At 41.6% G+C, this 27681-nt stretch overlaps 2 protein-coding genes across 2 annotated transcripts; one reads left to right on the top strand and one right to left on the bottom strand.

Moving 5' to 3' along the window:
• Positions 1-286: 286 nt before the first annotated feature.
• NPF (neuropeptide F) lies at positions 287-3442 on the bottom strand. Its single transcript, XM_017911030.1, has 3 exons — positions 3389-3442; positions 1007-1223; positions 287-527 (listed from the first exon to the last, which is right to left on the bottom strand). Exons 2-3 carry the CDS (start codon positions 1201-1203, stop codon positions 287-289), a joined length of 438 nt encoding a protein of 145 aa, XP_017766519.1. The 5' UTR covers positions 1204-1223; positions 3389-3442.
• Positions 3443-9206: 5764 nt separating this feature from the next.
• On the top strand, positions 9207-18230 carry Np (serine protease notopleural). The gene is made up of 10 exons (XM_017911099.1): positions 9207-9312; positions 11813-12132; positions 12322-13765; positions 14948-15091; positions 15176-15319; positions 15934-16010; positions 16286-16386; positions 16576-16847; positions 17027-17181; positions 17339-18230. Exons 1-10 carry the CDS (start codon positions 9207-9209, stop codon positions 17501-17503), a joined length of 2928 nt encoding a protein of 975 aa, XP_017766588.1. The 3' UTR covers positions 17504-18230.
• The last annotated feature ends 9451 nt before the right edge of the window (positions 18231-27681 follow it).

Genomic DNA, 27681 nt, shown 5'->3' with positions numbered 1-27681 from the left:
TCCAAATGTATCAGACGAAATATTATTTATTTTGAATTAAAACCTCTCGTTTCGCACAAATTTCAATGAAACGATTAGGTGATGTTTCAAGTTTAGCTGTAGTTTCGGTTCCAAGAGGCACTCTTTATTTCCAATGAGAGATTGAAATGAATTTCTTTAGAAAAGAATATGATTTTCATTGATGGTAACAAGCAATAACACAAGTAATTTAAACAGAGCAAATGGTAAACAATCAAATGACAATGAGATGTATAAGTTATAAACAGGGTAAGACACGTAAACTGCTTTATTGCACATCATCATAGTATCGATGAACCATGGCTTGACTAGGTGAAATATAAATCCGTGGATTATCCTTTCTGGCGCCATAGCCTTCGAGTTCACCAAGGAATCGACGTTCATCTTGCATCCTTTCTTCAAACTTTTGTTGCTGCGATCTTCGAATATCCTCCGGGCTTGTTTTTATCGTATCCCATACGTAATCAATGCTTGGCACAGAAGACAGAGCGTTTCCCCTTTTTCCATACCTATTCGTGTATTAGGTCATTTATAATGACAACGTAATGATTTCGTTAGATCGCGTGTAAATAAATACGTTCATAAATAAACAGCTAATTATACTATTTCTGACGAAATTCGAGTTCTTACAACAGTTGTTTAGCATTCTGATCTATGAATTTACATGAAAATTCGTTCGCCAATTATTTGCGCATTTGAACGTTTCATGGCATTATATTAACCTTTTGCACTCGAGAGGTGAACTTCAGTCACCATTTCATAAAATTTGCAAGATCGATATTAATTAATATATCAAAAATGTAATGTAACAGTGTGCGAGGTATCGAAATCAAATAATTCTACAATTCTGTTATTATATAATTCTTTATTTACTGCTCAAAAAAGTATCGTCAGTTTTTTAGTAGAGAATCTTTGAATTTCTACTCTTCTCTAGCGAAAAAATCCTCGAGTGCAAAGGGTTGAAGTACCAGGCAATATATTAAAGTACATCGTTACCTCTGCTCTTCCGCTATACAAATAGTAACAATTATCGAGGAATTTTTTTAAGTCTTCCGAAATGGCAGATGTCTCTGAACGAACTGGTCTAGCCATCGGTTCTGATTCGCCATGAACAATGACCGTTCCAAGAATCAAAAGGATGAGAAACAAGCGGTAGGTATCCGAACACGATTGCATTCTTGTCATCGAAAGTCACCAGTTGTTTACTGTAAAAAAGAAATTTCGAAATTTTTCTAAATATCTACAACAGACCCGTTATACTTGATACATTTGTTATATTCATTCGATGAACGATATAATTCAACATACAATATATAATCAATGTACAATATAATTCAACGAATGAGTACGTGACATGATTAGCTAGACCTTATTCAATATTTGTATATCGATAAAAATTTATATATCTGTACTACTTCTTTTCGTTTTATAATTATTAACTACTGTTTGTACAACTGTTTGAACATGTGTTAATTTCGTTTGCATTTTGTTCGATGTTTCGCCGAATATTTCATTGACATAACTCAAATATCATTGACGAACATCTGAATAACTACGAATAGTATCCAAAGAGTTAGGATATTTACACTAAACTCGATTAAATTACTCGTGTAATATTTACACGTGAGTTAATTTCTCATATTTCTGGTCGAAACAGATTTGGCAATTGTATTTACCTGAATCGTAGTTACATCACGATTCAAGGTATCGTTCGATCGCGTTTCTAAAATTACCTGACAGAATAGGTTGCAACGCGTAGATGCACAGTGCGAGTTGTAAAGAAAAAATCCTAAGAGTAATTTCAAATAACCATATACCGATAGACCACATTACGCGAATAGAAATTACGAAGTCGTGTTACCTGTTGCATCGCGCTTGTTTGGTACAACTTCATCGATAACGAAAGCTTTCCGCGGGGAATAGTTGACAGTTTATAGTTGAATATGGAGACGTAGTTGATCGACAGATGAGTTTACTCGATTGGTTGTACGTGATACATTCTTATTTTGTGTATCAGCACGAGAGTGGAGCTTTCGGTAATTCTTCGAAATTCTCGATATTTCGCGAGATTGACGAGCAACTATGGACTAACGCGGTTCCGAAAGAATCACGAGATCCGGGAAAAATTACGACACTAATTTCGTCTCATAAACGTCTATGGACTAAAAGAATTGGACGCATCGTTTGATGCAAATTGCTACCATAAAAGAACGCGTTCGTAAGCTTGATAATCCAGCAACAAAGCTGCTTGCGCAGGAGAACGAATATTCTGTCGGAATTTCATACACTGCGTGCTTCATACTATATCCGTTTATAAATGCATTAACTTTTCGTGCTGCCTTTATGCCGTGCGGCAATTATGTAGATGCGACGAACAATCGAAGGAAGCCGTTAACGCAAAATTGCAAAATGGTAACGATTACGTGGAATATTTCAACTATTAGCGACAGTTCATTTGCATCGATCTGATTGAAAACTGAAGTTGATATTCATGAAAAACAAAATAACACGAATCGGTAATTCTTACTGAATATGTAAAACTGATTGCGATGTCATATGCGTGGATGTAAAGTGCAGACGCGACAAATAATGGGAAATAACTGGTTGTCGAACCGATCACGAAACATGACTTTTACGCATAGTTGCTCGCAACGATTACGAATTAAATCGTGCCAACTGATTCTTACAATTTCGATTCTCGATCCAGATACATTCCGAGCTTCTTAACACTAGATTTACGGATGCTATCTGTATACCTATTTCTACGTATTTGACGCCTGTCAAATTGACAGGTGAAGGAAACCACGTGATTAGTTTAATTTAAAAACATTTTCAATATTAACAGTCTTAATATAAGTTAACTAAATCTGTTTCCATCGTATAATTGGAGCAATCCATCCGTCAAATTGACGGGTTTCATAAATCTGACGCGACGAATTTACATGAAACATTTCGTTATGATCCACAGGAAAGAAAAGTTGCACGGTGTGAAACTAAATCGTATTTCCTTCTATATGGACAGTGATTATGTCATCGATTATCGAGCGACTATCATACGTAAGAAAGAATCGACGTGAAAATATACGAAATGTTGATCACTGATTCAATGTCGAAATAGCGTCGAATTTAAATGATCATGCACGAAGATCTTTATTTTTGCTTCTCAAATTATCCTATTAATTATTTCGCATTACAGGTTCTCTTGATACGAGCAATTGCAATAATCAAGGATACGTAACTGCATTAACGAGATACGAACAAGATACGAACGAGGTACGAGCGAATTTTCGCAATCAATTGCGTACAAGCAGCACTATTTTGAGGAATTTTAAGAACGGAAAAATCGTACCGTGAACACTTAAGTACTCACCACGGATTGGTGGAGAAACGAAGCCGTTGGGACGAAAGTTGGGACGAATTCCTGTATCCTATCGAAATATTCGAGAGCTGAAATCGAATCGGCCGCTCGTACCTCAGGACGGGAGTATATATACCTGGGAACGCACCACCCTCTGGCGCAACCCCTCGGTAACAAACCGTGTATCGCGCAGCCAATCCACAAGATTTAACCCCACCAGTCATTTTCCCCACTATCCTTTCGCGGATCCTTTCCCTTCGATCTCTGTTTTCGCGTATCAGGATTACGCTGAACGATTCGATTTAAGGGATCGATTCGCTTCGAGGAGAAAAATCAGTGGCCATGTCGATTGTTTATTTCTTATTTCTATCATTCGCGAATTCAGTCAAATTGCTTTTCAACGTCATGGAAATATTACGAAGAAAGCTATTCCAACGTATGACATGACAAAAGATTTAACGAAGCTTTTAAATGACGTTTCTTCGTCTATGTCGAGCGATATTTTACAAGAAATATCCTATTCTAGAGGTTCCTCCTTCTTCACGAGCAATAAAGGTGTTGCTTGCAAAAGCGTAATCAGATTGTCTTGTAACGCAGCCTTACCGCGTGAATTTTATGAAACGTTCTTGCAAGGATCAAAGTATACGCAGGATGTAAAAACGGGTATATTACTTTCGCGAATGCTAGCCGGCTGCGACCATAAAAATGATACATATATATTTAGTTACATATGGTTTTTCACGTGGATAGATCCGTTAATGTTTCGTGAATCGATCTACCCCCATCTTTTCGAAAATGCGTGCAATCGCTTGGGTCGAACCGTTTAAGCTTCCACGAAACTACCCTCGCGAGATCTACTTTATATTTAAAGTAAAACGTGATCCGCCCACCATTCTTGTAACTCGAACGGATATCCGAGCTCTCGAAACTTTTAAATCTACGTACCCCCGTGATACACTTGCCTATCTTAAAATCATTAAATCTGAGACAGGATTTCCGAAACTTTGGAATGTCGACAACGATGCAGAAGTTGTACGCGCGAAAAATAGATCGATGTAATATCGGTATAATACTTCACGTACGTGGGCTTGATAGAATCGTGATGGGCATATCGATGGATGCGTTAAATGAGATTGTGGACACGCTCAATGGGAGAACTGTATTAATAAAAGAATAGCCGGCGGATTCCGTGGATTTCAGGATATAAAAGTTGCTCGAAAGATTCTCATTAATTCCGTACATCTGTGTACCTTAGCTTTGCCCCGTCTTCCGACGTATACGAAATCGGCAAGTACTTGTTGATCGTCGATTAAATTTCCAATTCAGTCGGTTAGTAGTATCTGCTGTTCCTTTCATCGATCGATACAATAAAACGCGGTTATAAATAATCGCGAATAATTCCTGTACAACCAGAGATTAAATGACATTGCGATAACTCTTTTTTCGATTCGATTTTACGAATACTGACATATGTTCGTATTTGTCGATCTTAACTGGACAACCCGAATCGATGGTCACAGTATCTCTCAACAGGTTATAACGTCCGTTTAAGTATTCGTGAGAAAATGTCTCTATCAAAAATTCCTGGTAAACCGAAAACAAATCCCTACTTCCCGGATATATGTAATCCGGCAGCTAGACCGATAACGAAGAAGTTTATATAAATTTGGTTCAACTAAACCGTCGTTCTTTATCTTTCGATGAAATTTTATATTTTAGATTTATCGGCAGGCATTATCGTTCGATAGATTTACAATCTTAACCTTCTTCTGCGTATCCTTCGACGATCACCACGTGTTTGTACAATACATTCTTCAACGTAAACAATTTGTAAAATAATATTCGTAATTGATAAATAAACCGATTGACAGAAATTAATTTAAAGCGTTAAATATATATATATATATGGATTTATAGTCGCTAACGGATAGGTATAAAGATTCGCGAGAACTCTGTAATCACCGACGCTTGACAAGTCAGTCGGTCGATCCAACAGGTGAAAGACTTACCTTCTAAAGATAAGTTTCCAACCAGCGGACTGACTCTCCACGAGTAAACGCGTGCGTGAAATTCGACGAAATATTTTCACAACCGTGTCTGAACGAAGTTAACATTCGACACGCGTTGAGGGATTTTAAGCCTGATTAACCGATCAATCGAACGACAATAGGAATCGTTGACTAGAGCTGAACTACTTGCTCGCTACACCGATCGAAGAAACATAACGCTATATCTTCGTTACGTGTTACGCTACTCGAGGTATGAAAGATGTGCAGAACGAGGCAAGTTGGAGATGAGAAAAAAAAAAGGGACCCGAGATCGATATCGGTAAGAAGGAATGGTAAAAAGGGGAAAGGATAATGTCGAAGAAGATGCTACGTCTTTCCCTTGGTGCGTCAACCAACAGGCCCTCGAAAAGAAGAGGCACGAAGGTAGCCATTGGTAGAGAGAGGAGGACAATCGTTGGTTTAGAAGGAGAGAAGCAACGGAGGAGAACGGTCATTGCCACCACCTCACCTCGAGCCGGTGCTAAAGTCCCCAACAGGAGGAATATCCTCGACCCTGGCACGGTCTACAGTGCGGAATTGTCCTGTAGTTTAGCTTGGCTCCGTTCTATCGGTCATGGTGGGGCCTTCACGGACAACGATGCGATGTGCTGGGATTCGTGCATGCGGAGCGCACCCGAGAGCACCTGGATCGGTGATCCAGAAGTCGTGAACTACGCTAAGATCACCGACAAACCAGTTCGATTGGCGCTAGCTGTGCCGAGCAGGTCGAATTTGTCTGTCCCTCTTTCACGAGAGATCCTCATCCGCTCTTGCGGACGAGATCCGCTACGATAGTTTAACAGCCCCGTGTGTTCGACGAGATATCACGGAGAAAAACGTGTCCCATCCGATCTTGCGATCGTTGTTCGACGATAGTCGGTATATCTGCGCGCGAAACAGGAATTCGACGGAACGTGGTTCAATCTTATGTTCGCGGAGGGAATCGCATCTCGACGGGGTTCCGGGTGACTTTTTGTTCGGTGCACGAAGTTCTTAAGCTACTAAAGCATTTCGGGAGGCAGAGAATTCCGAGCTTGCTGGAGGGATGATGCCCCTCAAAGTCTGACAACGGAGTAGCGTTCATCGTCGCAGTCGGTCGCTGTTATCATAAAAGGTAAGCTCATCGTTTTATCTCAAGATATTTCGCGAAGAAACAACGCAGAATGTAGAATTAATGCTTTATATTTTAATCAAGAGAACCGATACCGATAATCTGCCGCCATTGCAGATTATACGTAACGCGTAACATCGATTTTCCATTAAGGACATGCCAAAATATGTATTAACGAATGAAGTGTATTTTGTAATTTACCGTCACGATAAATTTGTAACGCGTTAATTTTATATTACGAATTGCTCGATAATCGAGAATTATTTGTCTGGAAGCTAACCGAAAGAGGAATTTCAGTTCCCATTGCCACGAAATTACCAAAGTCAGCCGTATGTCGTTCACGAATAGCGGTACCATTCATTCCTTTAAGCAGAATTCAAACTTTCACGTACACCGCGATTTTAGTATGAGTGTCATTCTCCCCGTAATATCTTTAAGCCTCGCTTTATATGTAATTCACGAGTATATCGCAAATTAAAAAAGATCGATAAACCCGGTGCCTAGATAATCGTCCATTACGCGGAAAATAATACACGTTTTACGGCCAAAAACAATAATTCCGCACGACAATGATATGGCCAAAAAATTTCGCAACAGCAGATAAAGTAGCCTGAAAAATTGGAATGTGTCGGCTGATAAATTCTACGTTCAACCAACGTTTTCCTTCGAGGTTGAAATATTTTTCATTAAGATAGAGATAGCTCTGTCCGTCAATTAAACCAAGGTATTTACGACCGTACTCTCTTAACGAATTCCGCTTAATGGGATCGCCTTTTCGCTTCCAAATGACTATTTTATTCCATGAACCGTACTTCGGCGCCAACCCACATGTGCGCCTTGTATTAGATACGTGCGTACAAATGAAAGTGGCTTGTACCGTTACAACATACGCACTAGCCTACAACAAAAGCTTTTTATATAGGGACACGCTTGTACACGCGTGCACGTTGTCCGCTTTCGACTTCGAGTTTCTTAATTATGAAAATTTCTCACCGATGCGACAACCCGGTCGAGCATTCGCAATTCAACGGCGAATCGATCCTCGGGAATATATTAAATTAACTTAATTACAGACCACGCGTTAAGGGGATAGCAGACTCGTAGATTTTCTTTTAAACCGGCACGCATGACATCATAAATTGAACGGGCATCTTTGATCGCATCGAATGAAATATCGGGTAAAGATTATTTAATACTCGAAATGATAACTTGTTGCAATCGATCATGATATCTGCTACGGAAAGTCACTTTTTCTTTCTTTTACCAACCTTACAAAAACACCGGCGATTTTCTACCCCTTTTTCTTTACAAAAGTGCTCGCGAGTTCTTGAAAGAGAAAAGGGGAGAAAAAAACAGTCTGTTCCAAATCGAGTCGGCGAAGATAACTGTCGCCTAACTAATCAGAAGCAGGAAACCAGTAACCTGACCATCGACAAGCCAACACAACTCACGTCGACATTTGTTGCTTCATCCACCCGAATTCCTGCCTCTGGGTAACTGTAACGGTTTTTATCACTTCCTCAAAGAGGAGGAGCGAGTGCACACTGGATGAGATCATTGCATTTCTTCGGGCAGCTCGGAAGAAAACGAGAATTACCTGAATTTTAGAACAACGTGAAATTCGAACAAGGAGCTCACCTTATTTTCACAATTATTCCGATATAACACCGATTTAAAGGCCTCTTCATTTTCCTTTTTCCTTTTTTTTTCGTTACGATTATTTTTCTTTCGTTTTATCCCGAGATAAAAAGGCACGAAGATCGCACGACTGTCAGAAAGAAGGAAACATTCTTTTTTCCATCGATCCCACGATACTCTAGCCCACGGTGATCCGTGATTTAACTGGACAGGATATAACGTTACACCCGAATTCTTGCTTCTGAATAACTGTAACTTAGTTCTTGCACGATGAATATCGGGTAACCATGAGTTGACGTGAACGACAGTTGAACATCGTAGAGACAGGCAAAACGAAAGGACACGTGGAAAGTACATGAATATCGGAGAGAAAATGCGAGAATTTATTTCTTCATCTTAATGTTGCTTTCACGTAATATTGTACTCAGGCTGAAAACGAACGTTTGTTCTCATAAGGTCGTTCACTCGAACTTCTTCGTTCCTACGACGTAATTACGGCTGTTAATATTATCTTATATCCTGATATCCTCTTCGACTCGTGATCTAGAAACGTTTACAAGATTTTTATACAGATAATACTTTCGATAAGTTGTGCGGTCACAGCCGGTGGCGAAAATGCGTAAGCTGACAAATTTGAACGAATTTTGATATCCTGATATTGTATATCTAATCTACATAATTTATGAAAGTCATACGTCAATCGCACGCACACGTCACCATTTATTATATCTTTATCCATTAACAACTTTGATCAATTCGTTGTAAAACTTAATACTCGACGTAAAGGATTGGAAATGTAACACTGGTAGAAACATGTTATTATATGATATATAGTACGAGTAGTCGAAAAGTGTAAAACAGCCAGTTGGAAGCAAGATTTCTAGCTTCTTTATTTCATGAGAATTTTCTCAGGTATATCGTAAAAGGAATGGCATTCTCGTTGGCGCGCGAACATGTTAACGTCAGGCGCGAGTTACTTTTTGCATTCGTTTAAAATTCATTTCCTTTTCTCTGTTTTTTTTTCTTTTTCCAGATGTGGGACCGAGAAAGAAAAACTTGGGCCATCCTCTTCCTAGGCAATGTGCTTTTGAATACCGTGATCGCATCCCCGATCTATGTCCCACAATTTATTCCAGGAAGTAAGTCACCTCGAATATCGTGGAATATCGTGGAATATCGTGGAATATCGTGGAATATCGTGGTCCTCGAAATTTGGAAACATGGAAACGAGGCGAAACCCACGTGGAGTATTCGTTTCCAAGATTCAGCGCGAAACTCGTCGAATTCCGCGCTGATCGGAAAATTATTCCTCTGCTGATCGATGAAATGGCGACTTGTTCCTCGCTGTGTAATTCGCGATTTTAATCGGACACGCGAACAGCATCGTTCGGTTACGAACGACGAGCAGAAATTTTCCTCCTCTCTCACGTGCGCGTTGCTTTCTTTCCGCGATTCTTGGATTTCCCTGGAGTGTCAGCTGAATAACGGATCGGTACGCAAATATTCGGCATGGGCAGGGCTAAACCTGTACATATTCTCGAACGTGTTCGAGCACACACGCGTGTGTATACGTACACGTGTCTACTTGTCTGAGTTACAGGACGACATTGAACCTACCTTGGATTCGAGTTCGAACGGAACGTGGGCGGACTGGTCAGTTTTCTATACAAGTGGGTCAGTCCCGGTCATCGGCATGCACACGACTTACACTGATTTTTCCGATCTTGTCATCTTCGTTCTTATCGGTATTCGGATCGCTTCCTTCGAGTCATCCTCGGTTCCCCGAGATGAAATCACGCGCGACAGATCGCCTTATCGACGGATGAAATTCGCCTCGCTGTTCTTTTCCTAATTTCGCCTAACGAGCTTCGATTGTGTACAATTACGTAAGTCGTTCGGATCATTTGCCCCGAAAACTACTCTTTCTGACGCTCGGTGAAATGGTAACATCGCTGTCAGTGAAATTCTTTCAAACGACGACACGAATTCCGCGTGGGCGTGCACGCGCAGCCATATACACACGATATGGCCCCGACTGAAATTCCAACAAGTGCGTAATGAAATCGGTAACTTTCTTTCACGACTGTGACTCAGACGACACTTCCGGTAGCATACATTTTCTACGCGGAAGGACACCGAACACGTAGAACATCTTGAACAAGGAAACTGGCCGACTGACCCGAAAGCAAGGGAGCCGGGTTTGTATATAATTTTACGGTCGATTTTCACTCGCCACGGCCATCAACCTCGACTGTCAGAAAGAAAGTAAATATTCCGAGAAAAAAGCGCTCCCACGATCGATGGCAACGTCGATCCCACAATTTGGATATTCCGATTTCCACGTCAAACTTGGTGCGTCGATCTTGCAGAAATTTAAACTTCGAAGAAAGAGCGGAGAAGTTGTAGGAGAGAATTTGTTTCAAGCAAATGCGATGAAGTTTCTTTGTTATCCCATATCAATTAGCATCGGACGATCCAAGCAAGAAGATATTTACCACTCCATGTCAGCTCTCTTTTAAAAGCAATGTGTCATTAATGCGTTCACTACGGATACTTACCGTTCAGGTATGTCTGCTCTCTTTAGAGATAACTCGGGTCAGGTATGTCGATTTAATCACGATCTGAATCAAAGAACTGTGGAATGTGCGCGAGGATTTCGTTACGTAGCCGGCATCTAAAGATACGAGAAGAAGTCGAGGTTGTGAGGTGTCTTAGAGGAAAACGGGCTGTTACATTAGGCTATGACTGTGACCGACTTTTGGGTCGGGCAACTAGCTCATACATCGAAACGTAACGGTACCAAGATGCTTTGCTTTGCCTGACATCAATTCGTTCTTCGATAACGCCCGCTATATACTATATACATCATCGTTGTTCCGTAATCGATTGGAAATCGTCGAGCAGTCGTCGTTTCGACAATCGAAATCGGCCGTGAAAATCCTCGATTCATGCTTTGATCTTTGTTTCGAAGATGGCGAAAATTTACGAATTAAGTATACCATTGATTGGCAAATGCTTCGAAACGTAGTTAAAGTCGCCATTTTCTAACGTTCCAAGTCACAAAATACCTTTATTCCGTTATCCACAAGTGATATCCTGGAATTTTTCTGCATCGCCTGTCTTTACCCTTTTAATGGATATTTGGATTTCATTAAAATAATTACCTTCTATTGTTCCGTAATAATCGCTCGATAACGGGTGCAATTAGAGACCAGGAACAGCATACAGTGTTCCCGTCGAGAAATTTGCAGGTTCTTTCAACGCCATTATTAATCGATTATCCCACTCAGTGTCGTTTATTATCTGCGACAGGATCACAGTTGCACACAGTAGGACGATTAAGGGGAATTATAAATGACGACGATTCTTGCTTGAAGTATTACACAGTGAATGTAGAACGCGTACAGCGAATGCACAGTTATGGGTACCGAGGGAAGGTTAACGTAAACTCGATTAGAGAACGTAGAACACGGATGTTGATATTTTCTCTCAAAAACGAAACGATCTCCTCGATTCGGCATCCGACGACGATGCTTCGTTGAAAAATGTTTAACGATGAAACGATATTTAACGTTCCAAGAATCAGACGTGACATTCGGGTACATTCGCGATTTATTCGAATGTTTCTGCTTTCCGCAGGTACGGGAAGAAACATCAGGCACTTGCCCTGCGTGTCTCGAAGAACCGGCGAGACCGGAGTTTGTATGTTCGCGTTCACGTGTGCAAAGGCAAATGGCACGCATCTCGGCACCTGCATCGATCGCTTCTACTTTGGTAGTTGCTGCAAGATAGACGAAGAACCTGACATTTTTCCACAAGACAATAGCATCGACGATGGGCCGCCAGCAAGGCCGTTCGTCACGACTCATGGGCCTATCGAGAGTAACGACATACCCGAGTACTTCTCAAGGCCGAAGCCAATCAACGAGAAAAAACCATCTGAAACGTACTCCACCGAGGTAAGACGCAATAGTTACGACTTCGAATTTTGGTCCCATTCTCGAGATTGTTTCCGTAAAAATACTGCTACAGGATTAGCATGCAGGTTCCTTCGGAATACGCTTTTCTCGGATAAGCTATACGCGACGTTTCAGTCGATAAAACCGTTCGATAAAATAATCGAAATCTTCTTCCTTGTAATTACTTAGGAAACGACCAGTTCGTACACTACTCAGAGTATTCGCACGCAAGCAACCACCATAAAAGAAACGACAAAACTCGTAACGAAGAAGCCAGTACCGACGACCATCGAAACAACCACGCAACCGGTTCGATTATCGACCTTTCAAACCGTGCAGAACTCATCCAAGGAGGATTCGACAACAAAAAATCCGCCAGGAATCACGACCGGTGCTGTACAAACGTCGCAAAAACCGTCCAGCACGATAATGGAAATCACGAGCACCGCGAATAAATCTTCCACGTCGAGCTTATCGGTCGCTAATAGGCCAACAACATTGGAAATTGTGACAAGACCGTCATACACCACGCAATCGGTCCCTCAAACGACTAAACCGATTACCAAAAAGCCGATTCATTCGTCCACGACTCACAAACCAACGCATTATTCCTCGACGCATAAACCGATCCACTCGACGGTTCATAGGCCTACGGATATAACAACCACGCCCAAACCTCTGCAATTCACTACCGATCGAACAAGCGAGACAACAACGTCGAAAACTGTAATTACAACTACCCAGAGGGTTACTCCGATCACAAGATTTCCACCAAGAAATGCAACAACTGCGAGACCCGTAGCTCACGCGACTACCACCACTAGGAAGCCTATTACGAGTACCAAGAAACCAGTAACGAGTACCAGTACAAGAAGACCGACGATTACCACGAAGAAACCGAGTACGCCCGCAAAGAGGCCTACCACTGCCTCGAAACCGTCTGTAACCTCCAGTTTTGGCACTTCGCCGTCGACGACGACAACGAAACCCATTCTGACATCTGTCAAACATCAGCCAACCATCGCGACCTCTACCGAGAGCATTCCTCTCTCGACAGAGGCAAAACCTGCCTCGATCTCCAGCACGGAAGCAGTGGTTGCTCAAAAATTCACAACCATCGCCACGACGAAACCCAGCCAGAAAATTAAACCTACGACGATTCGAACCACCTCGAAACCACCGACCACTGTGCCGAGGCCAAAACCACCGAAGATCAACGCGACAACCTCTAATCTGGTACTCAAGCCAGAATATACAACGACCACCGAAAAAACGGGACTTTTGACGTCGATCAATGTTTCTACCGTTGTTGTTACGAAACCTAGGCCAACGGTAGAGTCGACGAGTCCTACGAAGCCATTGAGCAAGCCTACCGGAAAGCCTTCTTCGACGACACTCGCGACTATACTCAGTTCCACCGTAACGGATACCAGTTTTGTGACTTTATCCTCTACCGATACACCTACCGCTACCTTGGCGTATGTTCCCTCGACGAAGGTACCGGTGATCAACCAAACCCTCGAAGATATCTCTCACACGACTTACTCGCCTGGACTCGTCACGTGGACATCGAGTTCCGATGATACGACTACGAAGACTCCGGAAATATCGTCGACGACAATCACGCAGCTCGGTGAGTTAATAACTAACGAACGTTTCACCTAACGATTATAATAAATTGAATTATTTATCGATAACGGTACCGGCCAGGATACGCATGCGTAATTCAATACGCGGATTCAATTAAGCTACGTATGATGTAATTGCGTAATCTAAATTTTATATAATTGGTAATTAACCAAATGTTTGTTGCTGGTACATGCGATTAGTTTAAACGCGGCTGACGAGACATTTGCATTATCCATTCGCATGCTGAACGAAAACTGTTCCCGGTGCGCGGTGAAATCGAAGAAAACGGACATCAATTGTATAACGTGACGCTCTTGTCGTCAGTAGGAAATCATCTTGGTGGCAATTCACGTCGAGCCGCACGCCTCTTGCATTAACTAGCATTAAGGGAATCGCGAGAGCTTCGTGAATTTGATCGATAACCGATCTCGCTATTTATGCTTCCATTATCGGTATATTTTCAGCTGACATATTTGCAAAAAAAATGTCAAAACACGATAATCTTCCGAAATTGAAAATAATTATCGGATACTGAATATGCGATTTTCGTGATCGATTATTGCAATTCGTTGAGCAATTCCTAGAAAAAGCTTTCCGCATCGGTAATAAATTTCGTTGCTTTAATCGCAAAATGTCTAACGAGATATGATATATCTCGTAATTATAGTTCAATGTTGCAGCGGCAATTTTCGTGCATAACACTTGCTGCGCCGGTATTACCGCTTACCAAACGTGCATTGCTCGCTGTCTCACCTCGCGGTGGGTAAATGCACAGCAGACGCAGGTGAAAGAAACTCGTAAAATAGAATTTCTCTACGCGACGTGTTAATCGTATCGAGGAATTGGTACTTTATCAAGGAACCAAAGGTCGCATCCTCAGCGCATCGATAGGAGATGAAATTCTGTTGCGTCGGAACGTTGTAACGGTTTAAACCGTCCACCGTAATCTTACCTCTCGAATGGCTTCGCGAACAGCATCCAGGCTCTTCCTATCTCTCGTCTCCTTTCCCGTTGCAATTTAAACGAGTCGAATTATTTTCCGATAACTGCACTCTGTTCTAGTTTTAGCGGGCAGCGTGCTTCCAATTATTTTATTCGTTACATCGCGATCGAGGAAATCCCGCGGACACCGCGTGATTCCTCTTCTCCCTTACGGATCAATAACGCATTTCGGGCTGATTTATAGATCAAACGGAAAGCGAATGGACTCCCATAACCACTCCGGATGGCTGGATCATGATCCAGTCGCCTACCACCAAAAAACCGCAGATAGTGGAGGAGACAACTGATAAACCTAATACCGAGTCCACGTTGCAATCAACCACTTCCGGTACGATGATAAAATTGCATTTTCAAAGCAATTATACTTTTACCATTTTTCCCCGTTTTTCAATAAAAATCCATTATTGTTTAGTTAAGCCAACAACGGAAACCAGTACGGAGCATGTGACAAAGAAACCGACTATTTTGACAACTTTATCGTCGATCGCCAGTGTAACGATAGACACCGAACTTCCGGTACCAATGGAAACGCTTAACATGTCGGATTACAAGCAAGGTGAGTTCGGGTAGCAAAGCTAATTAAAAATTAACCTCCGTGTTACATTATTCGATAGTTGACGAAAATATTTAACAATTCTTTGATTACTCGAGATTGGTCTTTATCTTTTTTCCTTTTCTTTCTTATTTTGCAATCGTAAGATCGTTTGCGTCGATAAAAGGTGAGATTTGCTGAAATTTCCCGTCAGTCAGAGTGTCGTAACGCAGAAGGAATCTGTGGTCGATAATATAGGAATCTGAATATTATCCAACCCGATTATAATTCACGATTATGAAAAAGAAAAAAGATAAAAGATCGGTAAACATGATTGATCGGTAAACGTGAACCAAAGCAAATTATGCGTAGTAGCATTGACGTATCGCTTCCATTCATGTTTCTGCTGGCTCGTGAATAACTCGTTGAGAAGTTCTCTCGCTCGTTGAACGCGAAGAAGAATCGTACGCATAATTAGAACCATGAGGAAAATAAAAAAGTGCTCGGAAGGGACGGTCACGATGATACCGGTTCATCCAGTCGGACGAATATAGAAGACCCGTTCTCCAACATGGCTGTGTCAATGAGATTCGCGAATTTGTTGAAGGGCTTGAATTCAACGATGTTTGTTCTTGCAGTGTGCGGAAGAAGATTGTTTCCGGAATCGCGGATCGTCGGTGGTAATCGCAGTTCGTTTGGAAAATGGCCTTGGCAGGTGAGTAGAATTGGAAAAGCATTTCCCAATTTCGATTATGCATGGACCGCGCAGTGGGAATCTTCCGATTATTATCTGTTATCGAATATCCAGCTATTTCTAGATTTATTGATACGTGTTATGTAATAGTGTATATACTCGTAACGAGAAGAATCGTATCATATATGTATAGGTATGTTTGGATTTCCGCGTCCCAAGGCGTGTTCGCATAATTGATACACAGAGTCGCGTACGTTCAAGCTGTTCGTTAAACGAAATCAATATTTTCTTTTCAGATCTCGTTACGACAATGGCGAACATCAACGTATCTACACAAATGCGGCGCAGCTTTGCTGAACGAGAATTGGGCCATAACGGCGGCACATTGCGTCGAAAAGTTGGTATCATGTTCGTCATCCTGGTTATTCTAATAGACATTACTTCGTTATCGTTTTCAATTTGCGATCGAATTATTTGGAAAAGTTACTGTTCGGTAATCGGTAAAGAACTATTTCGTATAATAGTGGAAACGTTCGATCGAAAGATCGTTTTGATCCGTTGCTTTAACGATTCCTTTAATTTATAGCGTGCCACCTAGCGACCTGTTGCTAAGGATTGGCGAACATGACCTTGCAAACGAGGACGAGCCTTATGGTTATCAAGAAAGAAGAGTTCAAATTGTTGCTAGTCATCCACAATTCGATCCTCGAACCTTCGAATACGATCTTGCATTGCTGAGATTCTACGAACCTCTGTTGCCATTTCAACCGAACGTTTTACCCATTTGCTTGCCGGATGACGATGAAAGTTACGTTGGTCGTACTGCTTTTGTCACTGGCTGGGGTCGACTTTACGACGGTACCGATTTAGTTTATAAATCCGTATACACTGCGATAATTAAGCAATAGATTGACCGAAATTTAATCGTCAGAGGGTCCATTGGCTGGGGTCGACTTTACGACGGTACCGATTTAGTTTATAAATCCGTATACACTGCGATAATTTAAGCAATAGATTGACCGAAATTTAATCGTCAGAGGGTCCGTTGCCGTCTACTCTTCAAGAAGTGGCTGTACCAGTGATCAATAACACGATGTGCGAAGCTATGTACAGAAATGCCGGATACATCGAACATATTCCGCACATTTTCATTTGTGCCGGTTGGAGAAACGGAGGATTCGATTCGTGCGAGGTATATTCATTTTTCGTCATATTTACTTCATTGGATATATATATACACATACACGTATGAAAGGAAGAAGGACGAGAAAAGGATAATTTCCGTGTATAAGCCGATATTTAAGAATAAAATTTATTATTTTAATCTATTATTCGATATGACATTGCAGGGTGACAGTGGAGGACCAATGGTGATTCAAAGAGCACGAGATAAACGATGGATTCTAGCTGGAGTGATCAGTTGGGGAATTGGCTGTGCAGTACCAAACCAACCAGGAGTTTATACTCGTATCTCCGAATTTCGTGAATGGATAAACCAAATTCTTCAGTTCTAAGCTGAAGTTCTGAGTAACGGATCACGTACTTTTGCAACTGATATTTGGTGAAAACCACGCGAAGGAACACGATTCGAATGTTAATTTCGAAGAACGTACGAGTTGAATATAGTGAAGTCTCCACGTGTACATAATATATTTTATGCGAATCGCATGCGACGACGGTTTTTCTTAAGGAAAACTTTGCTCATAGCGAATATTAAAGAAAAAGAGAAAGTACGAGGAAGAGTATGTACTTGTGCGAAATACTTTCAACTAAATTCCATGGAACACGGTATCAAGTAGAATTAACGTTTTGTACTTTGTGATATATTCATGTGACATAACGTTACGCCATTACTAATCACATGTAGTGGACTTTGGATCGATCGTATCAATGGCTTATCACGCGTACATCCATACAGGTGTTGCATTGTTCCAAACGCAACACCGTGCACAAACGTTCCCAGATAACTAGCACCATCTTTCGCGCGTATCACAACTCCAGTCCCTCAACAAGCACCGAGTCGATAGAATAGTGTTCTACGATGCCAACGGTGTCCTCGTTACAAATGTTAAATGATAATGATACGTGTTAGCGATAAAGTTAATTTAATACCTGGATTACGCCAATATTACCTGAACGAAGCGTACATACCGACTGACGATAATGAACTCTTTGCAATGTTTTCATACGATTGAGAACTTTTGCGAGATTAGATACAATTAAATGTCGTAACGTTTAAATCTTATGTCCTGGAGGAAAAAATGACAGCTACGACGAATTAGGAAAAGAAATACTTGTAATCAATAGCTTCCTGATCTTTTTCAAGTCCATTTCTTATGTCTTCCAGCACTTTAACTGTTAAAAACTGATAGCGTGCAACTTGATCTAGTATATTATACTTTCCGATGTTCTACTGTTAAACGAACGGCATCAAGTGATTCGAGCGATCAACTTATAGAAACGAGAAAGATAATTAGGATAAGTGTCGTGATACACGAGCATGTAGAGCGAAGAAAATTCAAATGATCGAGATATATAGAGATTGTAAGTGGTTCTGCATGTTTTTCACTTTGATATTAAACGAGGAGCTCGGCACTGTTTACGCTGATGTTCGTAACAGCTTATCAAAATGTAAGTCGTAAATTAATTATTTCACTCGATCAGTTTAGCATCGAACAAGAACAATGTGTTCAATATCTGTACTTTTTCGTCACAATCTAATCTATTATCATGGTAGGCGTTATAACGAAATAATGACATAGCTTGTATGCCGGAAAGTCAATAAGATTTGACCATGACAAGAAAGATGAACACGTTTCCTGTTGTGCGCATGAAATTGCCTAAAACAAAGAAATTATTTAATTTAATTTATATGAAAATTCATATATATATATATGTATACATATTATATATATACGTGTGCGTGTGTATATGTATATGTATATGTATATACATGCGTGTGAAGATATGCGATTCACACGCATGTATAGTCAACCGTATATGCGAACAAATAATTTATTAATGTATGTATAGTTCGGGTAAGGAAAATACAAAAGCCCGAGCTTGTAAATACTCGATCGATTAGTGGTGCGTGTTGTACTCTATTACACTTTGTTATTTTTTACTGTTTTACTATCCCTGTCACGTTTCTCCCTCGGTGTCTTTGTATTTACCAATCGAGTATTAAAAAGAACAAAAAAATCGATGTTCTTCATCGGGAAAAGGCTCAGTGATTACCTGTTCGTCGAATGCAATTCCTCGATCCACTTTGTTTGTCCTGTCAACCAATCTACGTGGGTGTTGATATTTGCTCAATCAGTCCCAAGCGAGAATTTAAACTTCACCCACACGCAACGCCCACTCTATCGGCTATAAACATATCGAGCATCCGTAAAATTCGAGAACAATGGGACGATTTATCCGTCGTGGCACGCCGCAACGAGACAGCGATTATCGAAAACTGGTAGCGGGAAACGTTTAATAGAAAAGGAAACCCGTACTAGCAATGGTGAAGCTACACGTGACAAGGAGATTTAACCCTTTGTATTCGAGAGGTGACTCTCAGTCACCATTTAATCAGATTTTAAAGATCGACGTTAATTAATCTATCAAATTTAAAATTACCAAACGATGTGTGCAATGTCGAAGAAAAATAATTCTACGTCTTAATTTGCATACGATTTCTCATTTACCATTTTAAAAATATCGTCGACTCTATGACAGAAAGTCTTCGAATTACTATTTTTCTGCAACGAAAAAGTCGTCGAGTGCAAAGGGTTAATCTCGAAACCGATTAGGGCATTAAAACGGTGGCTCGTCCCTTTGTAAAGACATTCAAGGAAGCAGGACGCATTTTCGTGAACTTTCTACCAAAGCGCGAATAGGAGGATTTTCGTGAACTTTCTACCAAAGCGTGAATACAGAGTGACAGAAATTCCCATGAAATTTGATGACTCCTTTCAACGGTGTATTATTATTCACGTAGAGTAACTTGCTCTCGTCCGTACCGATAATGAAAAACGATCGTATGGAGCAGACTTGGTCTACTTTCAATTTGTATTAAAGCAGATACGAGTTTGTTCCTCGTAGTGTTTCTGTTTAATTACAAGTTACTCGGTATGAGACATCTTCGGTGTAAATTAACCGGACGAGTTGGTTTCCCCGTCGTAACGGTTATAAATGTTCCATGTATCGTTATATTATTATATTTAACGCGGAAAGGTCAACGTATCAGCGATTAATTAAAACGTTGCTCGATTAACTACAGGATATCAACCAGTTTGCATTTCTTTCCATCGCATCGTATTCGCCACGAGCAATACGCACCTGATCACTGAAACGTAAAAACAAGTATTAAAGCAAACTGAAAACCATCGTTCGATGCTGAACTTTTGTTTCGATTACCTGTTCGCGTTTCGACTAGTTACCGAAGCGAAACCACGAGAAATCGATGGTAAATTAGGCGGTTCAGGTGAACGTATAATAAAACGAAAAGCATCGATTCGTGAAGTTTATAAACGCACCGAGTGTATTTTCGACTGGTTCACTATCAACGGGCATTGCTATCTTTTATCACACGTGTAAATCATTTTTGACCTCGTTTCGATTCCGAGTATTATAGCAATAATCGCTTGAAAATTACGAAGTTTTTCGCTTATTTGTTTCAGCTGTATAGTAATCGGACGGATCATTCGGTTTTTATTATTCGATTGCTTGAAAATTACGAAGTTTTTCGCTTATTTGTTTCAGCTGTATAGTAATCGGACGGATCATTCAGTTTTTACGGTTATCGATAGTTCGGATGATCAAATTGCTCTTGGTTCTTATAAATAACGAAAGAAAAAAAAGGGGGAGAGAAAAGGAACGGAAGATGTATGATGATCGTTTCCTTGCCTTAAATATAGCCTGGCCTAGAAAGAATCGCGGTTTTTAGACTTGGTTGAATGGGGCAAACAGATCGTCGCGCCCAATTGTGCCGTGATGTCGTTGAGAATGTAACTCTCTCTCCTTTCACGCCATTTCATTGGTATGTGAATTTTAACTTTGGACTTCGGCGTGTAACACCGAGGCGACTACTTTCCTAAATCGTCTTCCGGTAATCTTTTACTTCTTCCTATTACTATTACGTCTAACTTAAACTCCGCGTTGCTCGCGATAAACCAGACGATTCCGTGAACGTTTGCGTCGGTGAGGCAAGCGACGACACTCGGTACGAGTCAAAGCACCTAGAAAAGTAAGTGTACTTAAAACGTTTGCATCGCATCCGTGACTTTAGAGCACTCGTTGCGAGTAAAAAGAGGAACGGGAAAGAAACTGTCGAGACCTATATCCGCGGGATGTTCCTTTCATAAACGTTCCCTGGCAGTTGGCGGAGCAATGAAATTTCAATTTCAACGACGTTTCGTTGTTTCGAAAGAGGCACGGTAAGAAACCAGCGAAAATCACGCGTAAAATGGTCTTTTTATTTTATTATTTACCCCGAGCGTATGGCTAGCTCTTATTGTTACTCCACATACCGCGTACCGTTGCCCGGTGCAAAGTAATTTATTTTAATTTCATGGAAAAGTGAGTAATTTAAATGTCTGGCCCCTCCTTGTATCGTATAACCTCTAATTGGAACACTAAGAGAAGAATGTAACTGTTACAAACCGCACGAAATACCGGTAGTGTCTCGAAAAACAATAATCGTTCATAATTCCTCGGTGCAGTTTATGTATCCTGCCGTGGTCCAAGTGGATCGTAAAATTACGTGTTTACGTCGGTTTCTTGCATACCACGGGACACGAACCGAAAATATAATCTTAAGGGATTTCAGAGCCACGTTCGATACGAAGCAATCGAAAATGTCACAGGCGTGACGGCTCGTGGATGGATGTTACTGGACCGGGTTAAGTGGCTTTGGAGAAAGCCAGCTACCTCCGCCTTTTCCTTATGAAGTCACGAAACCGTGCGGGTAGCAGGTAGGAAGCCATTGACGGCCTTCACCCGTCGATCGTGTCACAAAACATGCAAATTTCTGCCTAGGCGATACACCCATCGTGTAAACGTCGAGGCTGCAGCACCACGCTCCGCTGGATTCGACGATTTCATCGGAAACATTCGATCGTAAGATTATCGAATTCTCTTTTTCATACCGAGTCTCGTTTGACAAAATGAAAGCAGCAGGTTGCGCGTCTCGTGATATTGCGAATCAGCATGCAAACAGAGTGCGGAAAAGTGGTACGCTGCAAGGATCTTGTCCGGGCTAGAGAACCAGCGAGACGACGCCGAGGACGAGGTGCGTCGGCGCCTAGCACGTTGCTGCGCCCTGATCGATCAACAGATTTTGTTCGAATCGCCATCACACACGGGCAGGGTCATGGTCTGACCTTAGTAGTCTGGAATGACGTCACCTGAGCCTTGTCGACGCCATGGTACTCCAACTATTGTACCTACGCTACACTGAGATTTTACTTACGTAATTAAGAGTCAAGGACACTTGGTTATTAAAATAACCATAATACGTTTCTCTCGTGAGTTTACAGGAAAGTTCACAATATTTTCGAGACTCTGTATAAGGAAAAGAAAAAAAAAAAGAAAAAATGGAAAGACGTCAGACTTTCTAATCGTGGGTTGATATCGAAGAGATATTCGAGGAGAAAAAGAAAAATGAAATTTGCGATGAAATTTTTCGTGGAAAAATTCAGAATGGCTGCAAAGGATGGCGAGGAAGAAAGGTTATCTCGCATATTCGTAAGCCTCGAGAATTCGTATGAGCAACGGTAAAGAAAAATGATGTGCGGAACGTGAAAAGACCCAGCTAAATTCTGACCTAGTTTTGTCAAGCGTGTCCTGGGTCATGACCATCGATTGTTTCTCTTCGTTCCTTCTCGCAGGTGCCTTCCCATGGTTATGGGGTCATGACCTAAATGCTTTGGGGATCTTTACGTGGACTTGGATACTGTAGCTACCAATGAGAATTTATGGCGATATAGTGCGTTATTTAAAGACGACTCGGTGTCCTTTACGTATGTCGGTACGAGCATGACAACTGTTTCGCAACCCTGTACACGTGAGGATTCGCGTTATCATCGAACCCCCGATACGCATGATGTTCCATTTGGATAGATGTCTATTTATAAGATACGTAGGCGATTCAAACTTCTTTGATGCTCATTTTTACGTAACAATCGCTTCTCTCTCATTTCTTTCACTGCCGCCTCGATTTCCTGAGGTAATAAAAGCATTCCATTCGGCGATCGTTACGCCATAAACGGTTAATTGCTGTAACGACGTTAATTAAGAAGAATTTGTCAGACGTTATGACGGTATTATCTGTGGATCCACGAAGGTGTGAAATCTATTTGAAAACAGGCGAGTTCTAACCTACTTGACGAAAGTCACGATCACGGTCAAACGTTCGTACGTTCCTGTGTGCGTCGTGTCCTAAAAGAAAAAGAGAAAAATTCTCTCCTATTCGCATCCTACTCGCGTGTAAGATTAATTTCCTAGGCTGAGGATCTATCGCTTATTTTCAGTAATCGATTCGAGTATCGGCGGAGTAACTGTACGGATATATAAGTAATCGCGCACAGAGTACCAGTGTACTTTGGTATTTCATCGACGCTTAACGAGAGCCGACACAAAAATACACCAACTTTGTTCATAAATTTCTATTCTGCAACGCTTCAACGTTAGCCTGTGCCGAACAGTAATTTCATCCAGCAGGTATTCGCCAGTTAATTATACTCTCGGTCAGGGCATTTCTAAATAAATGGGATGCCACGGCATCAAAGAAAACATTGTGCGCTGAAAGGTACAGGTCCTGGCCTACTTAGGACGAGTCACGTTCACGATCAAGGATTGAACTTTATCCACTCTCTAAAGGTACACACAACGGTAGCCGCGTTTGAAATGCATAATTATTCCGAAAGATCTACTACTGTGCAGCCACTATCGTTGTGCGTTATAACGATAGGGCAAAGATGTTAGACGAGATGTTATCCGGAATTCTTAGTCACAAGGTGAACTAAAGGTACCGTAAAAGCTGGCTCGGCGAAGTTTGACACACTTTGCGTCTTTGACCTCGTGAGAGATTTAGAGCCTTGGATTTATTGTGATACTTCGAACGGAAATTTCGTTTCAACGAAAGCGGTAGAAAACGTTGGCTTTCTTTAAGCGATGTTTATCCCAACGTCTCGACACAAATCGGTAGACACAAATAATTCGCATACTCTTTCACCAAAAATTTGCAAGCATATACCTGCACGCGGAAAATTACTTGGTAGCTATGTATAAACCACAGGCTGAGTTCGTTCCAACGACGCACTGTCACTAAAATGTCACTCGATGTACGCAAATGATAATTGTCATCTTCTCCACACGGTATCGCTACGTTCAAATCGTACCGATCGCAACGAGATTATAATGTGAATCTTTTTCTACAACTTACACCTCTTAATGTTCCCATATCCGACGAGGTTTAATTCAGAATTACGAAATTTTAATATGACAAATGCATACGATGAGATTCGTCATAAGCGGTCGGCATAGGTTGATGCTCTGATTCCGAAATGAAGTGAAATTCGATTAATTGAGATTCTCGATCGCGTTGTTACACTATTTCTTTATATCGGTTTCCCTTTTGTTCCAATTTCCTGCATAAATTTGCGAACGTGTGAACGTGTAACGTTTATTAAACAGCTGTCGCGAGGGATTTTTGATATTAATAAATACGCTTGATTAATAGCAGGGAACGAAGAACAGAAATTTTAAATCAATGCCATTGACGATATTCATTAGCCTTGATGAAAGTTGTACAGTTAATGTACCCAAAAATACTTTTTCTAGAGTGCTTTGATGAATCGCATCAACCGAGAAACGAGCATTCTCTTCGCTTCCTTTTTTGTCAAATGTCTCGTGAGAGAAATTTTCTGTTTGCCACAAACGCTTAAATAAAGAAAACAGTTACTTAAACACTCTCCTGTATAAGCTTGGTTATACTTAGCAACTGGGTCCCATAATTTCTGTCAATGTAATCTGGGTTGTCCACTAGCAATTAATCATAGAATCAGTCATCTTCTTATTCTATTCTTTATATCCGAATCAACGTTAAATCCTTGATACTCCTTACCGAAATTTGGCATTTATAAATAATTTGTTTAATACCTTGATCGAAAATCGGGGAAGATCGTGGCAGACCATCTCCAAACGAACACGATCGAGCTACCACGTTACCTTCTCTTACGTTGGAAAAGAGAGTCACGAGGAATCATACTTGTGCATCGGGTCGAGTCAGACCAGGGTTACATTCTTCGTCCTGCAAACTATCGCAGGAGCATAAGAGCTGCTAACTCTACATCTCTCCTCTGAGATTGCTCCGGTCTCCGCATGAACCAGCAGATAAGTGAGTGGAGGTCGAATGCATCGCGATACGTTTCCTGAATGGACAGATAGAAGCAAGAGCAACGACGATGCCGATGAGTAGGACAGTGTGTCGCTGTCGTGCGCGTTGGGCCTCGTTCTTCTCCACGTGACCTGGTCACTGGCCCACTTTGATTTCTCCTGATTCGTTCTCTGTCTCCTCCTCATCTGTCTCTTTCCTCTCCCCGTTGCTCGGTGCTTGGTCGTTTCTGTCTTCGAAGACAGTCCCCACTTCTCTGATCGTCGATCGGTCTTCCTGGCTACGCTACCTCCACCATAAACGACATCCACCACTGTTCGTTCTTCGACCACCACCACGATTCCTGTTCGAAGGCGCCGCTTATGACTTAGCCATGCGATTCCAGCACATGCCGTGGCACGAGGTACAACAAGCAGACAGGTACCATCCAGTTCACTAACCAGATGGACGAACGGTGCGCGGAAGAGATCGGCATTAGAATCGCGTGAAAAGTTCAATCGAACAGGTTCGCCGGTTATAGCTCCGAGTGTCCTAGACTGTCTACTGTCGACTAGCTTTTAACGTAGCCCAAGCTCTCGAGATTAGAATATCCGATGCTAGCCAGTATGATTTCATGATCAACGTTGCAATCGTTATCGACAGTGTGTCGTGGACTGCATTAGCTTGGGTCTCGTTAGATCAGTGCACCTTGTCTTACTCGTTGTCAATCGTGCGGAAACTTCAGCTTCTTTCTTAACGTCGTCCGGGTTAGCTGGTATATGATTTGCAAAGCGAGAAACGCGGACGAAGGAAAGGAAAGTGGAGGAAGTTTAGTGAAGAAGTGCGACGCATATAGGAACTAGGGTGACCACGTGTAAACTTGGCAAAAGACGTTCGTGTGACGTGAGAAAGGTCGTGTTTCCTATCGGAGAACGACCAACGAGACTTCTCTCGAGGATTTAAGGCAACGTTATGAGACGGGTTTAACGAATCGATGAACGTATCAAGGTTAATACGTCACATGGTAAGTGTCCTTTAAAAATAAGTTGTCAGTAACACCTGGTCACGGTTTATTCCTTTCACACCGCTGACGAGCGTGTGGTATCACGCTGAATTCCATAAACCGTGCAAATAATTCGCAAATCGCGTACATAGAAAATTACCGAATGGTATACAAAGTCCTCGTTAAATTGTCGTGGAAATTCTAATTCCACGAGACCAGTTAATTCATTCTTCGTCTGACCGTCACACGCGACCACTTTAGATATCTTGACCTCTCTTCACGTGGACAGGTACGGTGACACTTTCCTATGTTCAGGGTGTTTTCCGTTCCGCATGAATAAAACGGAAACAACGCGATAAGTATGAATGTAGAAAGTTTGATAGTAGCGAGGACGAAAAAATATCGGTCAGTTTGAATCGTAGGATCGTTTATCGGAACCAGGACGTGATCAGGAATCAGTACGATCGTACAGAAGGTAACCTGACCGTGGAGGCAGGAGAAAGCTGGGTTTCCGACTTTGGCCCGTAGTAAACGAGGCGATATACATAGAAGATCATTTGGCATGCTCCGTTGCTTCACCGCATCCTTCTTCCCTTTTTTCTTTTTTCTTTCTTCATTCTAATGCTCCAGTCTCAGTCACTGCATCCATGCGTCGCTACCTACACATTGCACCTCCTTAAAGTCCCATTTTTCCAGATGCGATACACGCATAATTGCGTTGCGTTGCGCTCTTCGTCATTATACTTTCGAATACGTATCGAGTTCTCTCATAATTTTCACACGTTCCAAGTAGACCGTCAACCGTGCCATCGACAGCCTCGTCTATTCTAGATCGGCTCCTAAATTTCACCGGTTTACATTCGATGAAGCCTCCAATTTGAATTGATCATCCAAGTAACGACGTTAACCTCGTTTCTTAAAGTCAATGTTCGAACTACCCAGTGGAGAGTTGTGCAAAGTATCACCCGTTAATTTCGGCTACGGATCAACGGTGTTCGATCATTAACATAACATATAAGATAATGTTAGACATTATGGTTGATTCGTCTGTTGGTTAATTTATCAAAGGAACTGGTTCCAATCTTATCGAAATTTCCCGTCACTCAAACGATTCGAACGTCCCTGAAACTTCGGCTGTGGACAGGCCAAAGAGATGCGAACGGAGAGAATAAGATTCCTCGCATTGACCCCGAGTGGCGTCTGACACATTGCTACGAGTAGTATACGCGCATAGCTGCGTGTGTGCACCTAAGTTAGGTATGCCACAGGCACCAGGTAGTGGTAAGTTGGTAACGGTTGTCAGCACACAGACGGCTCGTGTCACTCTT

This window comes from Eufriesea mexicana, unplaced genomic scaffold (genome assembly GCF_001483705.2).
Source record: "Eufriesea mexicana isolate 0111107269 unplaced genomic scaffold, ASM148370v2 scaffold124, whole genome shotgun sequence".
Classification (NCBI taxonomy): Eukaryota; Metazoa; Arthropoda; class Insecta; order Hymenoptera; family Apidae; genus Eufriesea; species Eufriesea mexicana.
The sequence above is the reverse complement of the archived record's forward strand: the minus strand, read 5'-3'. Positions and strand labels throughout refer to the sequence as shown.

Bases quoted from the DNA above. Each gene is read 5' to 3' on its own strand.
- NPF (XM_017911030.1), bottom strand. From the start codon at position 1,203: ATGACAAGAATGCAATCGTGTTCGGATACCTACCGCTTGTTTCTCATC. The intron at 528-1,006 runs GTACTTTAATAT...ATACACGAATAG, and splicing joins GGAAGAGCAGAGGTAACGAT to GTATGGAAAAAGGGGAAACG.
- Np (XM_017911099.1), top strand. From the start codon at position 9,207: ATGTGGGACCGAGAAAGAAAAACTTGGGCCATCCTCTTCCTAGGCAAT. The intron at 9,313-11,812 runs GTAAGTCACCTC...TGCTTTCCGCAG, and splicing joins CCCACAATTTATTCCAGGAA to GTACGGGAAGAAACATCAGG. The intron at 16,011-16,285 runs GTGAGTAGAATT...TTTTCTTTTCAG, and splicing joins TTGGAAAATGGCCTTGGCAG to ATCTCGTTACGACAATGGCG.